This window comes from Python bivittatus, unplaced genomic scaffold (genome assembly GCF_059951505.1).
Source record: "Python bivittatus isolate LINGU-HERP-01145 unplaced genomic scaffold, Pbiv_v1 ctg000600_np1212, whole genome shotgun sequence".
Classification (NCBI taxonomy): domain Eukaryota; kingdom Metazoa; phylum Chordata; class Lepidosauria; order Squamata; family Pythonidae; genus Python; species Python bivittatus.
This window is the reverse complement of record NW_028277082.1, coordinates 575164-593108: the sequence shown is the minus strand read 5'-3', so window position 1 is coordinate 593108 and position 17945 is coordinate 575164. Positions and strand designations below refer to the sequence as shown.

The following is a 17945-nucleotide window of genomic DNA, read 5'->3' as shown; positions in this document are numbered from 1 at the left end:
GGGAAGAACTGAGGTTCGTGGTGGTCCCGGTGGCCGACTACGCGGTGGTACTCGGCTTGGCGTGGCTGCGGCGGCGGAACCCACGAGTCGACTGGACGGCGGAGGCAGTGCGGTTCGGGGTCGACAGACCGGCGAGGGGCGAGAACAGAGGGGACCGAGCCGTGGAGACGGAGGCAGCCGCAACCACCGGCGGACAAGCGGAGGGTCCGGGACACCGGGAGACGGGGCGAGAGCAGATGGGGCCCGAGACCCGGGCGGCAACAGCAACAGCAGCAGCAGCAGCGCCGGGACCCCGGAGACCCGCCACGATCCCGAGGCGAGGGAGGCAGCGGCGACTGGCGAGGCAACCGCAAAGCGAGGGGCCGGACCCGGGGAACCCCCGACGGGCGGCGGAATCCCGAGGCAGTATCGAGACCTGGCGGCAGCGTTCGGGGAGAAGGTGTCTGACCAGCTCCCACCACACCGGCCCAGTGATTGCGCCATCGAGCTAGAGCCAGGAGCGACCCTGCCTAAGCCAAAAATGTACTCCCTGTCGAGGAGGGAGATGGGAGCCCTGCGCGAGTTCATAGACAAGAACCTAGCACGGGGATTCATCCAACCCGCGAAGTCACCATTAGCGGCCCCGGTGTTATTCCGGGAGAAGAAGGACGGCTCGCTCCGTATGTGCGTAGACTACCGGGGGCTGAACGCAATCAGCACGGAGTACAAATACCCCCTCCCCCTGATGAAGGACTTGATGTCGCATCTGTCGAAGGGGAGGGTGTTCACAAAACTGGACTTGCGCGAAGCCTACTTCAGAGTTAGGATCCGCGCAAAAGATGAGTGGAAGACGGCGTTCAACACCCCGCTCGGAAGCTACCAGTTTTCCGTGATGCCGTTCGGATTAAAAGGGGCCCCGGGGGTATTTATGCAGCTAATTAATGAGGTGCTGCACGACCTACTCTACCGGGGCGTCCTGGTCTACCTGGACGACATCCTCATCTACACCGAGACCCTGGCGGAGCACGTGAGCCTGGTGCGCACGGTGCTCCAGAGACTGCTGAAGGCACAGCTGTACGCAAAGCTCTCGAAATGCGAGTTCCATCGAGAGCAACTAGACTACCTCGGCTACCGAATATCCAGCCGGGGAATTGAGATGGACCCGGCGAAAGTAAGGGATGTCCTGGGCTGGGAAGCGCCGCAAACCCGGAGGCAACTCCAAAGCTTCCTAGGGTTTGCGAACTTCTATCGTCAGTTCATCCCGAACTTCGCCCAAATCGCCCTTCCCCTAACCGACCTGCTAAAAACCAAGGGCACTGGGAAACCCCCAAGCCCAGCATGGCACTCGCGTGGACTGCAGAATGCCAGGGGGCGTTTGAGGAACTAAAACAGCGGTTCACCGCGGAGCCGATCCTGCGCCATCCCGACCCAGACCGGCGGTTTATAATCCAAGTGGATGCATCAGACGTGGCAACGGGAGCAGTCCTGCTCCAACCCAGCCCGGAGGGGCCATCCACCCGTGCGCCTACGCCTCCCGCAAATTCACCGAGACGGAGAGGAGGTGGATGGTGTGGGAGAAAGAGGCGTACGCGGTCAAGTGGGCGCTGGCCACGTGGAGGCATCTACTGGAGGGGGCAACTGAACCGTTCGAGGTGGGGACGGACCATAAGAACCTCGAGGCCCTGAAGACCCCGCGTAAGCTATCCCCCAAACAGGCACGGTGGTCCCAATACTTCGGGAGGTTCAGGTTCACACTGAAACACATCCCCGGGAAGCGCAACTTCTTAGCGGATGGACTGTCTCGCATGCCCCAACACGCCAGCCTACGGGAGGAGATCGTGGACTCCGTCATCCCCGCCAGCAGGCTGGCTGCAAAGGCGGTGACCCGAAGCCAGACCAAGGGGGAGCGACGGGACGCGGCGTCTGAAGTAAGGCAAGGGTTCGCGGAGGCAGCGGAGCGGGACGGTTGGCTCAAGCAGAACCGAGAGGCGCTAACCGGCCAAGAGGGGTTGTGGTGGCACAAAGGAAAGCTGTACGTGCCCGAGGGTTGCCGACGGGAGGTCATGGAGAGAGCCCACGACAGCCGGAGCGCGGGGCATTACGGCTTCGTAAAGACACTCCACTTAATCCGGCGGCAGTTTTGGTGGCCCACGCTCCGGAAGGACGTGGAGGCGTACTCTGGGGTTGCCCGGTGTGCGCAACAGCGAAAGGAGCCAAAGGCAAACCTAGAGGCCTACTCCAGCCGGTAGCGGAACCCGACGGCCCTTGGCAAGAGGTCGCCATGGACTTCATAGTGGAGCTCCCGGAGAGTAAGGGGAAGACCGCCATTTGGGTGGTCACGGACTTATTCTCCAAACAAGCGCACTTTGTAGCGTGCCGGCGAGTCCCCACGGCCGAGGGGCTGGCGAAACTGTTCGTGCAACATGTCTACCGACTCCACGGCGCACCTCGACGTATCGTCAGCGATCGGGGCGGCAACTTCATCGCGCGGTTCTGGCGGGAGTTCCTGAAGCGGGTGGGGACGAAACAAGCCCTATCCTCCGCGGCGCACCCGCAGACGGACGGAGCCACGGAACGCCTGAACGGGGGCTCGAACAGTACCTGCGCTGCTACGTGGGGCACCAACAGGACGATTGGGCGGAGCTACTACCATTCGCGGAGGTGGCATACAACAACGCCGTCCACAAGAGCACCGGGTTCTCTCCGTTCAAAGTAGCCACCGGGAGAGAATTCATCCCCATGCCGGAGCTGCCTCAGCCGGAATCCCAGATCAACTCCCTGGACGCCTGGTTCGCCCAAATCGACGAGACCCGGCGAGCGGCGCACGCGGCATTGCAAAGAGCCAAAGCCGACTACAAGAAGCACGCGGACCGCAAGAGGCTCCCCGAGGAAAAGTGGAAAGTGGGGGACCAGGTGTATCTGTCAACCAAAAACCTAAAGACGCACCAGGCATCGAAAAAACTCAGCCCGAGGTTTGTGGGGCCGTTCCCCATTTCGGAGATCATCAATCCGGTGACCGTCAGGCTGACGCTCCCGAAAAGCCTCGGGAAGATCCACCCGGTGTTCCATTGCAGCCTGCTAAAGTTGCACCAGCCGGGGAACGCCTGGCACAAGGCGGAGGGAGTACCACCACCCATCATGGTCGGGGGGGAACAGCATTTCGAAATCAACCGGATACTGGACGCCCGGAGGCACAAGGGGCAGACCCAGCTCCTAGTGCAATGGAAACATTTCCCCAAGTCTCACAGCGAATGGGTGAGTAAAACCCACATAAGGGCGCCGGACCTAGTGCGGGACTTTTACAGTAAATACCCCGGGAAGCCGAAATAGGACCGAGGGGGGGAGTTGTCGTCAGGGGGGCGGCATGTCAGGTTCGGTCAGCACGAGGTTTCAGGGAAGCACGGGGCTGCAGGGAAGCTCGCAACCAAACCACACGTGTCACGAGAGTTTCTCTGTCGAACGGGGCAAATCTCACACACAACACATTCTAAATCTCTCCTCTTGGCTAAGTGTGCGGCAGACACATTCTAGGCAATTCACACCTTTCGCGCACTCTGGAGAGCTTCCTTTCCCTCGCTTAATGCAACTGAGAAGCTGAAAGTTGGTGCCTCAGCGTTTCAGAAACAGAAACCAGTAAATATAGCGCGCTTAATTAACTTTTGCAAAACTATTACGGCTTTTTTTTTTTTTAAAGTCTTGGTTTACACACCAATGGAATGAAGGGTGCGTTGGAAAAGAATGCAGCCGTTGCAGAGGAGTTGAAAAAAAATGTTTTGCATCTGTCTTCACCCTGGAAGATGTTGGCAAGATACCCATCTCCTAGAGGTGTGGAAGGATTCCCCAAGGTCATTTGGTCCAGCCCCTGGTCACTGGAAGAAGTTCAACACCCAATAGGTCACAATCCAGCCTTTGCTCCAAAACCATTATTAAAAGGGAGGCGACCATCTTCCCTGGCAGAGGGCATCGGAGACCAGCCAGACACACAGTCCTCCTCCTCTTCCTCCAAAGAGGACCTGACCAAGGAATTTGGCATCTCAGACACGGAATGTGCAGCAATAGACATTTCTATGCCAGATGCCACATCCCCTCAAAATGTGCCTTCCTTCCGAGGTTCACTTGAAACACCTCTTCTTGTAATTCTGAGCCACTGGATTTGAGTTAAACTTTCTGGGGGAGCAACACAGAAGCTTTTGAACCAGGCTTTCAAATATATGATGATGTTGATTTTACTACTTTATTCTGCCTTCCCTAAGCTAAACCCCTTCTGCCTTTCCATAAAGCCTCTTAAATATCAGGCTGGGCAACTAGGCCCCAGCCAGTATGGCAACAATCCAGAGCCTGAAGAACTATTGTTTAAAAGACACAGGTGTGTCCTGGATAGCTTAATCAAGGTGTTTTGCACATGAGTGTGCGGGTATATATACACAGACATTTTCTCATGAAATACAGCGAATAAACCTGCTCTTGGCGCATCCACCACTCCATAAGAGATCCATCATTCCACCTCAACTTGCATAGAGAGGTGAAGGAAAGACGCTGGACAAAGGATGGGTGGAGAGAGAGATCATCGAACAAACCTAGGATATTATTTGTTCTTGAATATTGGAAAACCCTCAACTGTCTGCATGTAGGAAATAGAAGTACCAACGTTAGATTCCTCACCTTGCCCAGAGTCAAAAACCGTCCCATTGAGGGACATAGATTGCCTAATTTACAGGGCTCTGTATTTGGAGGGAGGATTGCATCTCACTGGAGAAGACATGCATTGCCTGAGGTGGTCCTGGGTTCCACCTCAATTAAAACCAGAGAAAAGAGGCAGGGGGTGGCTAAGAATCGATGACCACTTGAAGGCTCCTCCTCCTCCTCCTCCTCCTCCTCCTCCTCACCACCACTGTGATCACCACCAGGCAGGGCTGGAAAAGTGGGCTGAGGCTCGGGTGGTGTGGTGGTGCAGGCATCGGACTTTGGGCCAGGCCCACTTTCAGCCAAACCCTCATCCCAGGGGTGTTGCTTGAGGGGAGAATTGGAGGAAAGCACGCCAGGGAGAAGAGCAATACAAATGTATCAATAAAAGAATAGTAATTGGTGTTGACCCCCTCCCCAGTCCTGCTGTGCTGCCTCATTGTGGCGTGTGTGTGTGTGTGTGTGTTCGTGTTCCTGGGAAGGATGAGCGAAATACACCAAGAGTGCATGCCAAGAGTACATATTCCCAGCAGGGTCACTCATGGGGTGATGGTCATCCCAGCTGCCCAGCTAAAGCCAGCAGGCACCTCTGTCGGGCAGCAGCGATAGAGGCAGATGCTGGAGGCAGAGGGTCACTGTGGTCACAATGGCAAAGGCGTCCGTTCGTTCTCTGCGGGAGAAGCAAATGGCAAAGCACTCCTGTGTTTTACCAAGAAAAACACATGGATAGAGGACGCGGTGCCAGGTGATGCCCCTCAGGTCAGATGGCACTCAGCCTGCTGCTGAGGAAGCGCCGAGCACCTTTCGGGGTCCTAATGGCGCTGACGAGGTGGCTAGATTAACGCCTTTGGGGCGTCTAGTTGCGATGTTGCCGGGCAGGAAAAGAACACCGAAGCTGCAAAGACAGACAGAACCCGGTGGGAGCGTGGAAGGCGAGGAGCACGGACGAGGGAAGCTCAGCACGGGGGAAGATGGACGCAGCGACCACTCGCTGGCATCTTAGGCACCAGCGGATGGAGGTGGACTGGGACTGGACACTTTGGGTCAGAAGGCCACACTCAGGACGCGGAAGGCAAAGAGGAAATGGCGTTGTTTCACAGTTGGGAAGGGTACGGCAAGAACAGCACTTGGCTCCAGTGCAATCAGTGGCCGAATAATGTCGATTAGACTCTGCGGACGACCCTTCAACGCGACGCTCGTGCAAGTTTGTGGTCTGAAATGCAGCAGCAGAGGAGGCTGATGAGTTTTGTGATCAAGTTCAACTTGAAAGCGACAGAACTTGCAAGCAAGATGTGCCGCTTGTGACTGGAGACTGGAAAGCCAACGCTGGAAACAGTATCTGCCTGGCCGATTCGATCTGGCAGGGTTGGTGCACTCCAGCTTCCTTCAATTAAGCAATGCCATCTATTGGGACCCCAGACGTGGAGGAGCTCAATTATAGCATCAAACTCATGGCCAGGTGCTGACTGTGGAACAGATCATGAACTGCTCATGTGCAAGCTCCAGGTTAAGCTAAAGAAGAAGAAAGTCAGTTTCCAAGATATCATCTGGAACATAGACTCACCATTTTCAAAGGGAACTTAAGGAATCACTTTGAACTCCTGAACTTCATTGATAGAGAACCAGGGGAATCATGGGATGAACTTGAAGAAGTCATTAAGGATGAACGTGCAGAGACTGCCAAAAATGAAGAAAGAGAAGAAGGCAAACTGGATGTCAGAGCAAACCATGGAAACTGCCAAGAAGAGAAGAGACGCCAAAGCCAAGAAAGACAAAAATCTCAGAAAGGAACTCAACAAAGGGTTTCAGAGAGCTGTCAGAAGAGCAGTATTATAATAACATCTGTAAAGACAATGAAGGGGGAAACGGAGTTGGAAAATCAAGGAAAGTCTTTCAAAAGATCTCTGAACTCAGAAGGCGGTTCCAACCTCAAATTGGTATGCTAAGAGACACCAATGGGCAGATAGTAACCAATTCAAAAGAGATCAAAAGAAGATGGAAGGAGGATACGGAAACACTACACAGCAGAGATGCCAACATCCAAGATATCATCCTGAGAAGATATTCCCTACTTACAAGAACCTCCAGTACTACAAGATGAAGTTAGATCAGACTCCAGTGGTTACCAAGTCAGAAGGCTGGAGGAACTGACGGAAGACCCACTGAAATAAGGAACGCAACAGAAGAAGTCAAGCAAGGTCCTAACCAAGCCATTCCAGCAAATCTGGACGACGACGCAGTGGCCAACCGGCTGGAAGAGGTCAATCCACATTCCAATACCAGAGAAAGGAGACTTAACAGAGGGTGCAAACTACCATACGATATCCTTAATTTCACAAGGTAGCAAAATACATTTAGGATCATCCAATGCAGATTAGAGCCCTACATGCAAAGAGAGATGCCAGATGTTCAAGCTGGCTTTAGAAAAGGCAGAGGAACACGGGACGTTATTGCCGATGCACGCTGGATAACTGAGAAGGCCAAAGAATACCAAAAAGTAGTCAGGATGCGGTTCATCGATTATAGAAAGGCCTTCGACCGTGTTGATCACGTCAGGCTGTGGAATGTGCTCAGAATAAAGGGAATCCCAGATGATCTCCTTGTCCTCATAAGAAACAGGTCAGGAAGCCGCAGTTCGGACAGAACACGGCAAAACAGTCTGGCTCCAGGTTGCAAAGGAGCGCAATGAGGCCGTATACTCTCCCCTTATTTATGCAACCGATATACAGAATATATATTAAGGGAAGCTGGATTGGAAGAAGATGAGCGTGGTTTTAAAACTGGAGGAAGAAGCATGAATAACCTGCGCTATGCTGATGACATTACCCTGATAGCCGAAAATGCAAAGGATCTGCAAGCCCTAGTACTAAAAGTCAAGGAGCACAGTGAAAAAATGGGACTAAAATTAAATATAAAGACCACCAAATTAATGGCAACAGGTAGAACCACCAGCCTTAGACCTGGCAGTGAAGACAGCAAAGTGGTGGAGAGCTTCTGCCTTGTAGGACCAACCATCAACATTAAAGGAACAAGCAGTCAAGAAATAGCCTTTGGCAAGGACAACTGAGGCCCCTTTCTTCCTTTTTGTTCCCCTCCAGGTTGTTCAAAGAAGTTTATTTAAAATCAAGAAATATGCCACAAACTAGCAGTTGGTAGAGCAACCATGAAGACCTTGGAAAAGTTATTCAAATGCCGTGATGGGTCAATACCTACAAATCTCAGAATCATTCGGGGGCAAATCCAGGAAGCTAGAACTGTGAAAAAAACCCTAATGTTGTCAAGGGAAAGGGGGTGTCCTAAAGTAGTCAAGATTGAGTTTTCCTGTGGGTCCCAACAACACAGCTGGAATCCAGAGAGGTCTCAAGGACCTTCCTCTTGACTCTTCCATCCAGTTATGAGGGGTCTACATCCCAGGTGGGGTTGACTGATGCTAAACCCATAGAAGAGTTCGATCAGAGCTCCCAGGGTCTTTTTCTTTCCTTTCCTTTCAGGGAACGCAACCAGAGCAGGGGGGTGGCAGCTGTGCGCTTGAGAACACCCACACAGTGATTAAGGAAGCGCGAGAGGTAAAGGAGCCAGGAAAAAATGAAAGCGTCAAGTGTGCAGAGAGCAAGTCCACCTAGGTAAAAAAGAGGGTCCGTTTGGTGCAGGACACACCCAGGTAATTACACAAATGTCTGGGAGGCCCGACCTCCTGAATTCCATCACGCCCTATCAAAAGGACCTACCTTCCACGTATCCTCATCCCCCAGCCACCTTGGTGGGAGCACCCACTGATTCTGCCCTGGAGAAACCTGCCTGCAGCTCCTGGGGAAGTTGGGGTGACCCAGGAAGGAAGCCCACTTGACTCCTGGCTGAACCACATCCTTTCCCCCTTGCAGCAGGTCCTGCCCCACCTCGTTGCACGGAAGGTCGAACTCTCCTAACTCTGCCTGGAAGACTTGGCAAAGCCCGCTTGGCCAGGACAAGCGTTTTCACATCAGTTAGGAGACACTTTTCGTGACCGCCAGCTGTCCTTCACCCAGCCCTCTTCCACGCTTATCACCCACATTCTGAGACTTTTAAGACTTACGCAACGTTCACATATAACTGTTGTCCAAACTTTGCAGCCCTGACAATCTGGGATTCCAGATCCCGGAAGCCTTTACTACAACCCAGCCACACTGAGCAGTCGTTAAGAGAAAAAGAGCAAGATCATTTCATGAAGACTTACAACTGTGGCGGCTGGAAGGTGAATTGGCCCGCGGAGTGGGTGTGTCATTTATGGGACTGTTGGTGTCCTTGGCTGCCATTAGGTGCATTCTTTGTGGTTTGGTTCTATTTGTGAGCAAAACCCCCCACAAAATTTGTGAGTTTTTGTTAGCTGCCCGGTCACGGTTGCAAGGCGGGCGGCCGTATAAATTGATTGAAACAAACGAACAATTCCGGTCCAGGGAAAACGCAAGACGCCTCGCGAGCAGGCTGGGAGTGCATTTCACCCACCGAGTTCCCTCCTGGGCCACAGAGACCCCCCGTTCTTTCCGCACCCTCCAGAGCCATCAGCGGGCCCTTGCGAGAACTGGCCCCCGGCTCTTCCCTCTTCCCAGCATAGCCACCTCCTCCCCTGAGCAACCCCCGAGGGTCCCGGGCTCCTCTTCCTGTGGATCCAGCATGCTCCCTCCCCTGCCGCCGGACTCGCCCTTCAGCCACCCGAGCCTTTGGTTTTCGGCCGGGTTAAGGGCTGTGCCCTGGAGGAGAACGCCGGCCTCCTTTCCGGGAAGGCCACTCCGCACTTTGCCCCCTCCCTTTTATGCGGCTTCCACCAATTCCCGTTTCTTCCAGGGGCTCAAGTCTTCTCCTCCTCCAAGACACGTCGTACGTAGCATTTCAAGCTTAAAAAAAAGGCTCCTAATAACAGCAGGGGCTTTACTCACTTTCAGTGCATTACAATCTCATCTGGGTTTCGAGCTACAGTAGCAGGTTGCCCTCCCCGCCGTAAGACCCCTCCTCCCCTCAGGGACACCCAGCGCCAGCTTACTCTCCCCTGGCAAGTGCACGGTTTGCTAAACTAAGGATTTGGAAACTGCCTGGGTGGCTTCCTTCATGGGAGGGGCTGCCACCCTGAGCAGGGCAGGGCCCTCGGGACCCCTCCAGAGCAGAAAAGCCTTTCCTCCCCACAAAAACAGTGCCCCAGAGATAAATTAAAGAGTGCCTCCCCCCAGCCCCCCAAGTCTGACCGTGGGACCTAAGCATCTTCAAGTTCAGTGCCTCTGCAGCCAGCTCCCTGCTTGAACGTGGCCAGGGTCTCCAGGGGCATGGGGAGTGGGGAGCAGGAGAGGAGGAGTGGGTGCACCTGGAGGAAGGGGTTCACGTCCTTGCCATCGTCCCCGTAGCAGGGCAGCAACCGGCTCCCCGTGTGCGCCGCCTGGTGCCCCTTCAGCTCCTTCCGCTGGCTGAAAACAAGGCCGCACTCGGTGCAAGGGTACACGCGCTCCACCGTGTGCGTCAGGTGGTGAGTCCGCAGGTTCCCCTTGTATTTGAAGCTCTTCCCGCACTCCGGACAGGCGAAGGGCCGCTCCCCGGTGTGGATGCGCCGGTGCTTCATCAGGGTGGTCTTCAGGTTGAAGGTCTTGCCACACTCGCCGCAGACGAAGGGCCGCTCGCCCGTGTGGATGCGCTGGTGGGTGACAAGGGTGCCCTTGCGGTTGAAGCTCTTCCCGCACTCGGCGCAGGCGAAGGGCTTCTCCCCAGTGTGGATGCGCTGGTGCTTGATCAGCTCCCCGTTGTGGCTGAAGCTCTTCCCACAGTCGGCGCAGGCGAAGGGCCGCTCGCCCGTGTGAATGCGCTGGTGCCGCGTAAGGTCCCCGTTGCGGCTGAAGCTCTTGCCACACTCCGAGCAGCCAAAGGGCCGGTCCCCCACGTGGATCTTCTGGTGGAGGAGGAAGGTCTTCCTGGCGCAGAAGCCCTTGCCACACTCCCCGCAGACGAAGGGCCGCTCGCCCCGGTGGATCTTCTGGTGGGTGACAAAGTTGGCCTTGCGGTTGAAGGCCTTGCCGCACTCGGCGCAGGCGAAGGGCTTCTCCCCCGTGTGGGTGCGCTGGTGGAGGACAAAGGTCTGCTTGGAGCAGAAGCTCTTGCCACAGACAGTGCACTCGAAGGGCTTCTCCCCCGTGTGGGTGCGCAGGTGGCGCATCAGGTCCCCCTTCTGGCTGAAGCTCTTCCCGCACTCTGCGCAGGGGAAGGGCTTCTCCCCCGTGTGCACCCGCAGGTGGGTGGCCAGGTTGCCCCGGTGCTGGAACCGCTTCCCACATACGCTGCAGGCAAAGGGCCGCTCGGCAGCATGGCTCTTGGCGCGCCGGTGGGCCTCAGCTGCGCCAGAGACTAGCAAGGCCAGCTTTTCCACAGCACCGCCGGATCCTCCGGGTGCAGACGCCGGGGCCGGGGCCGCATCCCGAACCCCAGGGGTGCTGGTCTGCGCCCACTGAGCAGCGTTGCGCTTCCTCTTGGAGGAGCCCTGGGAAGGAGTCTCTTCCGCTCTCTTTCGGCACGGCTCCTGTCCCACCTTCCTGCTCGGCATGTCGGGACTCAGCTCCAAGCAGCCAACTGGCAGAGAAGAGAGAAGAGTTAGCGGGACGACCTCGGGCATGAATGCAACGCAGCGTTCTGATGCTGGTTGGTAAAGTTGCCAACAAGATGCCCAAATAGGGAAGAAAGAAAATGCAAACAGTTAATGCAACAAGCGCTGGGGAAAGACCAACCGAAAGGTTGGCAGTGCCACTGGGAAAGATAATTTCACGCTCTTACTAAGAAAGGAGAATTCAAATGCCACTCTGTGAGCCATATTGGTCCCAGACAGTGAGAAACAAATGGGGGGGAAGGGGAACGTGGCAAAGGGCCCTGGTGGCAGAAAAGAGGGCAGAAAGTGGAACAGGATCCCTGCCCACCAGCAGGACAGCCTGGTTCCACTCAGCACCCGCTTGCTACTTGGCTCCTGCTTCCAGCGTCAGGCCTGCCTCTTTCGAAGCACCTTGGCGTCTCTGTGGCTCTGGTTAAGTCTGTTTTACCTGCTCCGGGGGGTGGGGGGGGCTTTGCTTTAGATTGAGGGATCTGCAGACAGCTGATTCTCCTTGAGGTCAGCAGCCCAAAGTCTTGACCGCTAAGCAACGCCTGTCACACCCTCCGTCCCCTCCTGATGGCTCACGTCCCAGGCATGCCCAGGCAGGGGCCCACGTTGGCATCTCCTTTATCAACCCCCCTTCCAGTTTCCATCTGCCTGACGTGTGGGGCTCTAGTTTCATGGGGTCTTATCAAAATGCGCCTGCTAGACCACTATTTATGTCAACAGAAGTAATTCGATCTTTTGCTCAACATCCTTTCTCTCCCTGTTCATCTTTTCTGTTCAGCATGCATGAATATACTTTGCTTCTGCATTTCCTCTTTCTTCCAAATCGCTGGCCTTTACCTAAGTGGAAGGGGAGAGCCCCGGAGTCCCCCGCTTGACCCACAGGGCTACGATCAGCACTGAACACTCCCACCACCGCTACCCAGGCTGTAAACAGAGAGGGGAAGGGGCTTGAGGGGGTTGGGGCTCTGGTTGGGCAGATAAGCCCCCCTTTGAAACTCGGGGGGCCTCTCAACGCCCACTGGACGTCTTTGGTCTTGACTATCTGTGGCAAGCAAGCGCACCCCTCTCCTTCAGCTTAGCCACACTGTGGGTCAATACTGTTTTAAACCAAGTGATCGGCATTGATTAGGGGTGTCTCCCCAATAGGGTGAAAAAGCCAGGATGGCACCCACTGGAGTGCGACTGACTGCTTTTGATGCACAGTGCCTCTGCCTTTCAGCAGCTACTCCCAGAGGAAAGGTGCCTCACCAGAACCCCCTGGGTCTCCCAGAGAGGGGCCAACTCACCCAGGGCAGCAGGACTAGGGGCTGGGGCCTGGGCTGGGGAGCAGCTGAAGCCCCTCCCCTCCTCCTCCTCCGGCTCCATCTTCACAATCACGTCAGGCTTGGTGTCAGCTGGGGGCAGGAGGAAAGGGGTCGGTCAGCGAGGGGGGGAACGGGGATAGCATCCCAGGTGGGGAACAGCCACCAGGCCCCGCTGCTCCTCCCTCTGCTCTGCCTCGGAAGAGCACATCCCAGCCCCTTCTGGAGGCCGCCGCAGAACGAGAACCGACCGGCCAACTCACAGGAGTCTGTGCTGTCCCCGCTGGACTCCCCATCGCTGTCCCCCCAGGGGCCCGCGCTGTACAAACTGTCCTCCGGCTCCTTCTTGATCACCATCTCTGGCCCGATCCCTGAAACAAGAGGTGCCAGTCTGTTCCCGCTGCCGTGCCCTCTTCCTCTCTCTCCCAGCAGCCCCCGAGGCCTGGGTGCCACACATCCGAGAGGACCGGGACCACACCAGGAGCAGGCGTCAGGTGCCAATCTGGCATCTCTCATCAGGCTACCCGGTGGCAGAGGATACCCAGCCACCAGATGCCAGCCTTTGGGGGGACTCTGGTGCGTCTCTTCAAGCTGGGATGCCTTCTTACCCACGTATGCAAACACCACCCCAGGGCTCCAACCCTGCCCACGGGCAGGCACTCTGCCAGGAATGAGCAGGGCCCCAATCCCACCCTGGCACTACGTGGGGCAGCCAATGCAACTGAGTCTCCAGCTGAGGCTTCTGGGATCCAGCAGCTTCCAGGGGTCAAGTGCAGCTGTTTGCACTGAGAAACATTAACTGTGGAATCAGAGAGTGGTGGAGGTGGGTGATCAGCTCATCCCGCCCCCACAACGCGCAAGGAAAGCCCTGGAACCATCCCCGAGGGGTGGCTGCCCAGCCTCTTCTTCAGTCGCCCAGAGATGGAGGACCTACACTCTCTGCAGGCAGGCGATTCCACCGGTCTATGGGTCTCACCCTCAGGAAGACTGCCCTAGACTTAAATCCAGGAAGCTGCAATTCTGCCCATTATTCCGGTCCTAGTTTTGATGGCTATAGAGATCTTGCACAACAGCACACCCGTGCTGCTTCCAAACGCTCATGCTTTCAAATGGGGCAGACCCATTCCAGAACACGACCCAAGGGGAGGCGACCCACACCTGCAAACCTCTCAGCTGCACCAGCTGTCCTTGCAGACGCTGGACTCCAGCAACGTCTCTCCCCGACGTTATTGATTTATCTATTAAATTCAGAAGGCTGCCCGGCTCCCAAGTGACTCTGGGCGCCTCCCGTGGTTAAAGAAAGCAAGCAAAAAGCGGAGGACGTGCATGTCCAGACAGAACCGCCCGCGGCACTACCAAGGAAAACCGCCCTGTCTCTAAAGGCTGGAGGAACCCTTGTGGGGTGGGAGCCGTATGAGTGGGGAAGCTGTTCCAGGGGGCGGGCTCCGCAACAGCGAAGGTCCATCGTTGGGGCCCAGCCAGGGAACTAGGAGGGACCCGGAGTGCCCCCACTCTGCCTGATCGTGCCAGGCAGGCAGAAATGATTGGAGCTGCGTGGTCGGCAGATAACCAGGCCTTTGCCACGCAAGGCTTTATCGGCTGAGAGGACAGGTTCAGGGGCCGGAAGGGGCAGGAGTGCAGCTTCCCCACACGTTCTCGGGGCAGGAAGGCCAAGGATCCCCACTGGGGCTGATGGGAGGGAGCAGGGACAGCAGCCCTGAAGCACAGCCTTCCTTGGTCTCCCTGGAGCCACGACGGCGAAGGGCCAGCCCCAGGAAGAGCAAGCTGGATGCCAGGGCGGCTTTCCCACCCAGGAGGGTCTGCAACAGCCTTGGCTTGGCACGCAAGGGCAACGTTTCAAACGGTCTCTAAAATTTGGGGGCCACGCAAGAGGCCCGAAGGGTGACCCTCGTGCGCATGTCATGGCGAACCACTAAGGTCTATGACCATGAAACGGGGGGAACCCGGTCCAGCCAGACACCAGAGCTTAAACCTAGAACACATAGGGGGGCTCCCTTCATGTTAACCGCTGTACCCTGGAGGAAAGGAGCTTTGTAGAGCTCCTGGGCTCTCCGTCCCCAAGGGAGCACGCTGAATCCTCTTACCTGCTCTGGGACTGGAGGGCAACAGCCTCCCTGCCTCTGCCAGGCCTTGCGGGCATCCGATGTGCAGCTCCTCCCCTGGCTCCTCTTTCACTGCCACCTCCTGCCCAGCATAAGCCCGCCTGGCCCCTGGAGGGAGGGAGCCACAGTCAATGGCACCGGGGCCACCCTACATTCCTTGTCTCCCCCACTCCCACTCCCACCCGAGGCCAGGGTGCCAAAATCCATGCAATGCCCAGCAAAGCAGATAGAGCTGGCTTTGAGTCCCCAGCCCACCCAGCCTTGTGGGGAGGCTTCTTCCCCCCCCCCGGGCAGGGCAGCAGCCAGGATCCCTCCTCACTCCTCTGCCTCTCCCCCCAGCAGATTGTGGGGGTCTGCCAGACTCGGAAGCCCCCTTCTCCAAGAAGACTGAGTGAAGCTCAATCCCTGCCAAGGGGAAGGGAAGGGGGAATGTGGCACCGCAGGGCACCCCAGAGAGAAAGAGGCCCCACTCCACCTCCCTTGAGGGACCTCAAAGCAAAGCCAACAGAGCGAGGCTGAGAGTGGGCACCACGATCTCCTCTCCGCATCAAGCAACAGACCGGGGGGGGGGGACAGTGGGGGGCACAGCACTCCTCTCTCTCCCCGTAGGCAGACCTAGGCCTGCTTGCTGATCAAGTCCTTCCCACTGACCACTCCCTCCCCAAGGGGCACCCAGCCCCTCTCCTCCGGGAAAGGGGCCTCTGTGTCGGCCAGAGAGGCCAGTCCTGCCGTGGGGTGACCGCAGGGCAGAGGGGCTGCAAGGGGCCAAGGACCAGTGAAGAAACCAGCAAGGCCAGGGAGACGGGCCAAGGGAAAGTGCCACCCCAGCCCACTGAGGAGGAGGAGGAGAAGGAGGCGCTTCCAACCCGGGCAGTGTGAAGTCAGTGGCTCTGCCAGACGCAGAGGGGATAGTCCCGCCCTTCAGGGGACTGGCTGGACGGGCCTCCCTCTGTCTCCTGGCTGCGCTCCCGCATCTGCACCGACCCAACTCCAAGGTGTGCTGTGAGGGGATCCAGCGGTCGCTCACCCGGGCTGGCAGGGTCAGGCCCTGGCCCCGTGGCCTCCATCGTCTCACTGTCGGGTGTCCTGCCTCTCTGACAAAGAGCTGAGCTTTACATCAGCGCAACCTGCCAGGGCGGGGGAGATGGCATGAAATGAAGAAGGACAAAGCCAAGGAGAGGGTCTCCATCTCGCCCTCACCCCCAGAGACAACCAGCATGTTTTGCAGGCAGGCCCAGGACATAAGAGCCCAGCATCTGGAGCTGGGCTGGCTCTGAGCTGAACTCACCCTAGCTGGGTCTTGCAGGGTCTCTGAGCAGCCCCCTGCCTCCCGCAACCTCTGCTGGCAGACGACACCCGCTGCAGGACGCGCGGCAGGCCCATGCCACGCTCACCAGGGAGGGCAGCGGAGACAGCAGCCACACCGGTTGTGGGACCACTTCCCAGGGACGCAGCGGAGCAGCCGAGGGCCGTTCTCACGCGGGGGCTGCTGGGGCCGCCGAGGAGGGAGCACGGCCCGCTTTCTTGCCAAGGCGCCGGTGTCCGGGAGGAGGCTCCTCCTCGCAGCTCCGCTCCGGCTCCTTCCGGGATTCCGGACTGTGACGCCTGCCAGGAGAGAAGCAGAGCCCTTGAGGACCAGAACCGGGGGAGACGGTCGGACCCCAGCCCCCAACCCTCCTGCCCTCTGCAAGGCCACGAAGGTCCCTCTCCCAGGAGAGACTCGTAAGCGCGGGGGCCCAAGTCTGCCGTGCTTCTGCTGGGGGCCCGTGTGGCCCCTGGGAGGCTCTGAACCGGGAAAAGGGCAGGGGGCTCAGGGGGCGTCCGGGGCTCCCAGCCCGGCGGAGGACCTTCCCGGTCTCTCTTGGCCTCCAGGCTGCAGGAGGACGCGCCACCGCCCCCCCTCCGCACTGGGGTTCCTCCCTCGGGCGGCTCGGGCGCGAAAGTTAACGGGGGGCCGGGCCGGGGGCGTCCGGGCGCAGCCGGGCTCTGGGCCTCCACCCGGGCCGGCGCGTGGAGAGAGGCGGGCGGGGTCGGGGTCGGGGCCGGCTAAGGGTGGCGGCGCGGCTGAGGGCCCCGGGCGTTGGGGGTCCGACAGCCGCCCGTCCACGGCGAGCGCGGCCCTCGACCCGGAGAGCGGACCTGCGCCGGGGCCGCTCCCGCCTCCGGCCGCGCGGCGACGAGGACGGAGAAGCCACCCCGGCCTTCCATTGCCCCGGCGGCTCCCGCTTCCGTCTGGGCCGGAGGCCGGGGCCGGGGCGAGGGTCGGGCAGGGCGGCCGCCCCGGCAGGGGCCCGGGCGACGGAGCCGGGGGGCGGGCGCCGGGGCGGCCGAGCCCCGCCCGCGCCGTCCGGAGGCCCCGCCCGCCGCCCCGCGCCAGACGCGCTCGCTCGGGGCCGCCCGGCGCGCCTCCGGTGGCTCCTGCGGGGCGCGGCGGCGGCGGCGGCGGCGGCGGCGGCGGCCCGAGCGCGCCCCTCCTCCGGGCGCCCTGCGGGCTGGGGCTGCGCCCGCGGGGCTCCCTGCCCGCGCCGCGCGAGCCGCCCACCTGCCGGCCGGGCGCCGGGCGGCCCCGGGGGAGGAGCGCACGAACGCCCGCGGGTGCGCCGGGCGGCCGGGCGCCGCTCTCCCGCCCGCCGCCGCCGCCGCCTTTGTTGCGGGCGGAGCAGGACTACGACTCCCGGCAGCGCCCTCGCCGCTGCGCCCGGCCCTGCGCCCCGCCGCTTGGCGGGCGGCCGCGCCGAGCCTCGCGGAGGGCCTCGCGGAGCAGCGCCGCCCTGCGGCCGCGGAGGGGAGCCGGCTGGGGGGGCGGGCCTCGCCGCCAGAGAGGGAGGCGACGGCGGGGAGCCCCGCCTCCGTCCAGCCCCGCCTCGCCCGGCGGCCCCGAGAGAAGCCCGGGGGCCCGGGCGTGTGGGCGGCGCGCTCCGGGGCAGCTGGCCCCAGCTCCCGCGGGCGGGCGGGGAGGGAACCGGGGCGGGCGGACCCGTGCCAGCGAGGGGCGCCGGCGAAGCGGCCGCGGCTTCCGGGGCGCTTTCCGCCGCGGTCAGAGGCGCGCGTGCCCGCGGAGAGTTAACGTAGGTAGAGCGGAGGCTGGGGCGACTCACGCAGGCAGAGAACGGAGGCTGCAGGGAAGCTGCGAGCAGCAGAAGCGGCTCTTCTGCCCGTGTCATGAAAAACGGGAGGCGGGCCTGATGCCCGGGGGGGGCAGGACGATCGCAGGTGTTGGGGAGAGGGCAGAGCTCCTCCGCCCCTCCTTTGCCT

At 59.2% G+C, this 17945-nt stretch overlaps 1 protein-coding gene across 2 annotated transcripts; it reads right to left on the bottom strand.

Moving 5' to 3' along the window:
• Positions 1–9547: 9547 nt before the first annotated feature.
• Positions 9548–17454, bottom strand: LOC103066184 (uncharacterized). 2 transcript variants are annotated; one of them, XM_088147749.1, is made up of 7 exons: positions 17233–17454; positions 15979–16295; positions 15718–15817; positions 14673–14798; positions 12831–12938; positions 12553–12660; positions 9548–11244 (listed from the first exon to the last, which is right to left on the bottom strand). In XM_088147749.1, the coding sequence occupies exons 3-7, from the start codon at positions 15755–15757 to the stop codon at positions 9887–9889; spliced, it is 1740 nt and encodes a 579-aa protein (XP_088003875.1). In that variant the 5' UTR covers positions 15758–15817; positions 15979–16295; positions 17233–17454; the 3' UTR covers positions 9548–9886. The 2 variants fall into 2 exon arrangements, with proteins under 2 accessions (XP_088003875.1, XP_088003876.1); XM_088147750.1 differs by lacking the exon at positions 17233–17454 and adding an exon at positions 16830–17115.
• Between the last annotated feature and the right edge of the window lie 491 nt (positions 17455–17945).